The sequence below is a fragment of the Papaver somniferum genome, chromosome 5 (assembly GCF_003573695.1).
Source record: "Papaver somniferum cultivar HN1 chromosome 5, ASM357369v1, whole genome shotgun sequence".
Lineage (NCBI taxonomy): Eukaryota > Viridiplantae > Streptophyta > Magnoliopsida > Ranunculales > Papaveraceae > Papaver > Papaver somniferum.
This window is the reverse complement of record NC_039362.1, coordinates 183,271,160-183,278,898: the sequence shown is the minus strand read 5'-3', so window position 1 is coordinate 183,278,898 and position 7,739 is coordinate 183,271,160. Positions and strand designations below refer to the sequence as shown.

At 37.2% G+C, this 7,739-nt stretch overlaps 1 protein-coding gene across 1 annotated transcript; it reads left to right on the top strand.

Moving 5' to 3' along the window:
- Positions 1-6,790: 6,790 nt before the first annotated feature.
- LOC113280265 (uncharacterized mitochondrial protein AtMg00810-like) lies at positions 6,791-7,285 on the top strand. Its single transcript, XM_026528911.1, has one exon. It carries the CDS (start codon positions 6,791-6,793, stop codon positions 7,283-7,285), a length of 495 nt encoding a protein of 164 aa, XP_026384696.1.
- The last annotated feature ends 454 nt before the right edge of the window (positions 7,286-7,739 follow it).

Sequence of the window (7,739 nt, the reverse complement as noted above, 5' to 3'; positions counted from 1 at the left end):
GAGAGTTTAGATTACATAACAAATGATGGACATAAGTATTGTTGTGGAAACACATATGTGCATAAGTCCTATTCCTTGAACCAAAGTTTGCGAACTTTGTTGATCAAGAGAAACCGGAAGAATGGTTTGTTGCCAAGTCCGCGAACTGCCGAACTTCTCATCCCGAGAAATTCTGCTGGAGTTGACAAACTTGTTGGTATGAAATGCTCATATGGCAAACCTTTTGGTTAACTATTGTTGAACCAACAGTGTACATGTTTGGGTACGGTTAACAAACCTAGAAGCGTACATTTCATTTGTATATAACAAGCTAAGTTTTCGATCTAACGGTTGAGAAATATTAGCTTGAATCTAAATCAGGTTTTCATCTAACGGTGGATATTGTGTTCTTTGTGACCAAGGCGAAACCCTGATTTGAAAGACTATATAAAGGAGACATCTAGTATTGTGCAAAAGTAATCCCCACACTTCACGTGTGATACTAGTTTGCGTGATAGAGTCATTTCTACTTTAAACTTTGGTTTTCTTCTTCTAAAACCAGGTTAACGAAAGACTTTATTGGGATTGTGAAGCCAGGCCGATACTACTTTTATCGTAGTTGTGTGATCTAATATTGCATCTTCTATCGTACGAGTACAATCAGATTGATTGGCTTGGGATTGATATCTCCGATAGGAAAGATATAAAAAGTAGTCACAAACATCTTCGTCTCATTTTTTGTGATTCCGCAACTTCTTGTTTCGCTACCATACGATTAAGATTGTTGTGAGGTGATTGATTTATCTAGGCTGTTCTTCGGGAATATAAGACCGGATTATCAATTGGTTCCTGTTCACCTTGATTATTATCAAAAAACGGAACAAAAACTTTAGGGTTTTTCTGTGGGAGACAGTTTGATCCTTTGATAGACTTGTCTGTGTGAGACAAATTTGTTTATTGTCAAAACCTGCGATTTTGAGTCATAGCAACTCTTAGTTGTGGGTGAGATCAGCTAAGGGAATCAAGTGCGCAGTATCCTGCTGGGATCAGAGGCGTAGGGAGTACAATTGTACCTTGGATCAGTGGGAGAATGATTGAGGTTCAACTACAGTCCAGTCGAGGTTAGCTTGTAGTAGGCTAGTGTCTGTAGCGGCTTAATACAATGTGTGTTCAATCTTGACTAGGTCCCGGGGTTTTTCTGCATTTTCGGTTTCCTCGTTAACAAAATTTCTGGTGTCTGTGTTATTTCAGTTTCCGCATTATATTTTTTTATCTTTATAATTGAAATAATACAGGTTGTGCGTTGGATCATCAATTAGAGTAATCCAACCTTTGGTTGTTGATTGTCATTGATTGATCCTTGGATATTGGTCTTTGATACCATCCAAGTTATTCCTTGTATTTGATTAGTAATCGCCGTTTCTGTTTGATCAAATAAAATCAAGAGAGAGAGAGAGAGATATAAACTCGTTGATGTACTTTTAATTGATTGAATCTTGTTGATTCTCTTACAAGTATATTTGAGTTTGTCCATACAGATTGCTAAGTGAAATATTGGACGGTGTTGTTAGACCACCGCTTTTTCAGAATGCTCATCTGGCTAACCATTTGGTTAACTATTGTTGAACCAACAAGTGCATACGTTTGGTTACGGTTAACAAACCTAGAAGCGTGCATTGTCAAGTGTGTGTAACAAACTAAGTTTTCGATCTAACGGTTGAGAAATATTAGCTTGAATCTAAATCAGGTTTTCATCTAACGGTGAATATTGATTGCTTTGTTACCAAGGTAACTTAATTGCAAACCCTGATTTGAATGACTATATAAGGGGAACTCTACTATCTGTGCAAAACTAATCCCCACACCTCACGTGTGATACTAGTTTGCATACTAGAGTCGGTTCTCCTTTAACCTTTGGTTTTCTTCTTCTAAAACCAGGTTAACGACTTAAAGACTTCATTGGGATTGTGAAGCCAGACCGATACTACTTTTATCGTAGTTGTGTGATCTGATATTGCATCTTCTATCGTACGAGTATAATCAGATTGATTGGATTGAGATTGATATCTTCGATAGGCAAGATATAAAAAGTAATCAGAAATATCTTCGTCTCATTGTTTGTGATTCCGCAACATCTTTTTCTCTGCCATACGATTAAGATTGTTGTGAATTGATTAATAACTCTAGGCTGTTCTTAGGGAATATAAGACCGGATTATCAATTGGTTCCTGTTCACCTTGATTATTATTAAAAGACGGAACAAAACCTTTTAGGGTTTATCTGTAGGAGACAGAATGATCCTTTGATAGACTTGTCTGTGTGAGACAAATTTGTTTATTGTCAAGTCTTCGACTTTGGGTCGTAGCAACTCTTAGTTGTGGGTAAGATCAGCTAAGGGAATCAAGTGCGCAGTATCCTGATGGGATCAGAGGCGTAGGGAGTACAACTGTACCTTGGATCAGTGGGAGACTGATTGGGGTTCAACTACAGTCCAGTCTGAAGTTAGCTTGGAATAGGCTAGTGTCTGTAGCGGTTTAATACAATGTGTTTTCAATCTGGACTAGGTCCCAGGGTTTTTCTGCATTTGCGGTTTCCTCGTTAACAAAATTTCTAGTGTCTGTGTTATTTCTATTTCCGCATTATATTTGTTTATATAATTGAAATAATACAGGTTGTGCGTTTGAATCAATCAATTGGAAATCCGACCTTCGTTGTTGATTGATATTGATTGATCCTTGGATATTGGTCTTTGGTACCATACTACCGTCCAAGTTATTTCTTGTATTTGATTATAACTCGCAGTTCTTGCTTGAGTAAATCAAATCAAGAAGAGATATATAAACTCATTGATACTTTTAGTTAATTGAGTCTTGTTGATTCTCTTAAAAGTATATTTGAGTTTGTCCATACAGATTGCTAAGCGAAATATTGAGTGTTGTTGTTAGACCCCCGCGTTTTCATGAATATTGATAGCTGGATCAATATTCGAGCAATTGAGAAAGTATTGCTCATTCGATAAATTACTGAATATTGATAGTTGGATCAATATTCGAATAATTGAGCAAGTATTTCTCATTCGCTGAATTATTGAATATTGATAGTTGGATCAATATTCGAACAATTGAGAAAGTATTGCTCATTCGCTTAATTACTGAATGTTGATAGTTGGATCAATATTCGAACAATTGAGCAAGTATTGCTCATTCGATAAATTACTGAATATTGATAGTTTAATCAATATTTGAACAATTGAGCAAGTAGTGCTCATTCGATAAATTACTGAATATGGATAGTTTAATCAATATTAGAACAATTGAGCAAGTAATTCTCATTCAATAAATTACTGAATATTGATAGCTGGGTCAATATTCGAACAATTGAGCAAGTATTTCTCATACGATAAATTATTGAATATTAATAGCTGGATCAATATTCGAACAATTGAGCAAGTATTCCTCATTCGATAAATTACTGAATATTGATAGCTGGATCAATATTCGAACAACTGATGAATTATTGGTAGCATGACCAAATTAAATATTAATTAAAATATTGGTAGCTGGACCGAATATTATATAATTAATCTAGATGTTGATTCCTGGATCAACATAAAAATTATTAGTGTTTTAACTTGCTCAAAAATTATGATTTGCAGAGCATTCATTCAAAACCCTAATTTTGATCAATTGTTGGTCAATTGATCATTTACTCAAAAATGGGTCATTGAGTGAAGGAGGGACCGACCACATGGGATGATGGTCGACCATGTAGTGCCCATGTGCTCGAGTGAGCGTGCACTAAAGTCCTTTGTTGACCAGTTGGTGAAAGAACGAACAAACACTGGTTTAATCATTTATTAGAATAGTGCTCGTGTGAGCGTTAGGTAATAAAACCTAGTTACGGAGAGATGAAGGACCGACCAAGAGGGCACGAAACCGACCTTTGGTGGTCGTGGGACCAGCTGATGGTCGTTTGAGCGAGCCCCAAATTGGTTGGAAAGAGTTTGGACGGGACCCAATATGAGCAATTGATAGCAAATTAGGTCAAAATTATGAATATGTGTGGGATCGGCTCATTGTAAGAGTTAGGTCCGGCCTTGGTCGGTCAAGGCAGCATGCCCGTGTCACCATATTGTTCGTGTCTCAGTCGTGAGAGTTTTGGTATTTTCTGGTGAGCGTTTGAGCAATATTTTGTATTTTCAGAAGAGTTTGATCTTGACTGAAACTCTCAATTTTGCTCGAATGAGCGAGCAGAACTTCGCTCGTGCGACCGATATTTTGAGAATATTAAAATAATAATGTTTTAATTTTCACGTGAGTATCCTAGTCGGTCAAGTGACCATTTGGACTTTTGGCTTTACCAGGGTTTGAGCAATATTTGAAAAAATATTGAAAAACTAGGATTTTTGCTCAAACGATGGAGTTCAATGAGATGATGGGAATAATAATATGAGAAAATAAGAGATTGTGAGGTGTGGGATCGGCCACTGCTAGGGCATGGCCAGCCGGCTAGGTGGCCTGGTCCCGTGACACCTTTCCCTATTTTGTTCGACGAAAGTATGGAAAAACTAAGAGTTTCGCTCAAACGAGGGAGTTTGCTCAAATGAAGGAGTTTCCATGAGATGAGGGAAACAAATTAAATTAAATAATGGGAGAGGGGGACCGGCCACGGCGGCATGACCGGCCGGCCGGTGGTCCCAGTCCCACGTCTCTTGTTTACTTTGTTTAATATTATTTTCTTCATAAGTTCCTCGTTTGTCCATGTTTTCGATCGTTCATTCGTGCGTTCGTGTGCTCGTTCGTATATTATTTTTGAGTACACTTGCACCATTTTCTAGGGACTTACTCGACGGTGGCTCAAACGCCCGATTGTTGGATATTTATTACTAATCATGAAATTCAGCTGATAATGATTCATGAAACGGAGTAATAAAATATATTGATTATCTATTAAAAATTTATGGAATTCAGCTGAGAATGATTCATGAAACAGAGTAATGAAATGGATTTATTATCTATTACCAATTTATGAAATTTAGTCGGGAATAAGCCATGAAACAGACTAATGAAATATAATATATTATTTTATAGGAATTCAGTTGGCGAATGACACTAGAATTAATCTATTTGCAGAATCGAGATATGAGATAGTTGAAGCATCATATTCGTTCTAGGGGGTGTATATTCAGGGAACAACGAATGACGTGATGTCCTGAAGGCGTTAAGCTCTCTAACAAACATTATCTCTAGAGAACCGCCCAATCATCAAGATTTTGTACACGATCTCTCTACGTAGTCAGGGAACAAGCGTGACGTCCTGAAGGCGTTAAGCTCTTTAACAAAAATTATGTCTAGAGAACCGCCTAACCATTTTGATTCTATGTAGAGGTGGGTCTCTTTATGTAGTCAGGGAACAACGTGCATCGTGACGTCCTGAAGGCATTAAGCTCTCTAACAAACATTATGTATAGGGAACCTACCAATCATTAATATTCTACGTAGAGGTGATGATGAAATGTGAAGCATCGAACGCTTAGCCGGGGAGGCCTTTCGAGAAACATATTCATCATAGCTCTGAGAGGAACGCTCACTCAGTCAGAGATCATGAAACGGTTCACGGATCATAAAATATGAATCGTCACATGCGTCGCTGAAGCCGGGTCAGAAACATACAGTATCATGATTTTACGATTTTAGCCCTTGCCTAAAATCCACCATCAAAAAATTGAAATATCACATGTTTTGCGTTGAATCGATCAATTGGTAAATCTAGCCTTTGGTTGTTGATTGAAATTTATTGATCCTTGAACATTGGTATATGGTATCGTTCAAGTTATTTCTCTTATATTCAGTCAGGCTCGTAAATTACTATTTGTTTGATTGCGGATTGAATTGAGAAATTGATATATAACTGTTTGATATACTTTTTCTTAAGATTGAGTCTGACTGTCTAGTTGATTATCTTAAAAGTATATTGGAGTTAGTCCATACAGATTGCTAAGAAATATTGAGTGAGGTTGTTAGACCACCGCTTTTTCAGAAATATCACAGGTTGTGCGTTGAATCGATCAATTGGGAAATCCAATCTTTGGTTGTTGATTGAAATTGATTGATCCTTGAACATTGGTCTTTGGTACCGTTCAAGTTATTTCTCTTATATTCAATCGGGATCGCAAATTCCTATTTGCTGATTACAGATTGAATTGAGATATAAAACTCTTTGATACACTTTTATCTAGATTGAGTCTTAATGTCTAGTTGATTCTCTTGAAAGTATATTGGAGTTTGTCTATTCAGATTTCCAAATGAAATATTGGGTGAGGTTGTTAGACCCCCGATTTTTTAGTTCCCAAATCTGTTGCTCACCAAAGGGATTAACTATTTAGTCACAGAATGCACAACTATCAAAAATGTTGGTACTTGGTATGTTGAACCACCTCATCCTTCCCAAAACTTAGTTGGCTGCAAGTGGGTGTTTCAAAATCAAACATAATCCTGACAGTACTATTGATAGATTTAAATCCAGGCTTGTTGCAAAAGGATATCATTAACAAGAGGGTATAGACTATGAAGAAACATTTAGTCCAGTTTCCAAACCAACTACTATTAGACTTGCTCTTGCTGTTCATAATAACTGGCCTGTTAAACAGCTTGGCATTAGCAATGCCTTTCTTTATGGAGATCTCAAAGAAGTTGTCTACATGACTCAGCCTCCTGGTTTTGAAGACCCTGAAAAACCAGACTAGGTATGTAGACTTAATAAATCAATTTATGGTCTAAAACAAGCTCCAAGAGCTTGGTATGAAAAGCTCATGGAGTCTCTTATTTATTTTGGATTTGAAGCTTCTCCGGCGGATACTTCCCTATTTAACTTCAAACATGGATCTGTTATCATCATCATTCTTATCTATGTTGATGATATTCTTATCATTGGATCTTCAGCAGCTGCTTGTGATCAGGTTATATCTCAACTCTCTACATCTTTTCCAGTTAAAGACTTAGGCCATATTCACTATTTTTTGGGCTTAAGGATTAAGAGAAATGACACAGCAATGCATCTCTATCAGATAAAGTATATCCTTGATCTTTTAAAAAGGACAAATATGTTAGATTCTAAGCCTTGTTCTTCACCAGCTATTGCTGACACTAAAACGAGCAAACATGATAGTGAACCCCTAGCTGATGCCTATGATTATAGATCTCTTGTTGGTGCCTTACAATATGTGACATGGACTAGGCCAGAGATTTGTTATGTTGTGAATCATGTGTCTCAACACGGAGCCATCCCACTAATGTACACCTTGTAGCAGCTAAGAGAATCCTAAGGTATCTCAAAGGCAGTCTAGATTATGGTATTATCCATAACAACGTTTAATAACCTTGTCTCCGTACTCTGACTCAGACTGGGCAGGTAACCCTGATGATAGACGCTCTACTACTGACTTCTGTGTGTTTTTTGGTGGTTCTCCTATCTCTTGGTCATCTAAAAAGCAACCTACTGTTGCTCGGAGTTCAACATAAGCAAAGTATCGTTCCTTGGCTCATATAGAAGCTGAAGTTCTCTGGGTTTTTCATCTTCTCAAAGGCTTTAATGTTTTTTCTCCTCTTCACCAACTCTTGGGTGTGACAATAAAGCTCTATTTCAGTGGCTTCGCATGTTGCTATTGACTTTCACATCATCCGAGAGTTAGTTCAGTCTAAAGTGTTTCGTCTTCACTATCTTTCGACTAATCAACTTGTTGCTGATGTTTTCACAAAAGG

Coding starts and splice junctions, on each gene's coding strand:
- LOC113280265 (XM_026528911.1), top strand. CDS start 6,791: ATGGAGTCTCTTATTTATTTTGGATTTGAAGCTTCTCCGGCGGATACT.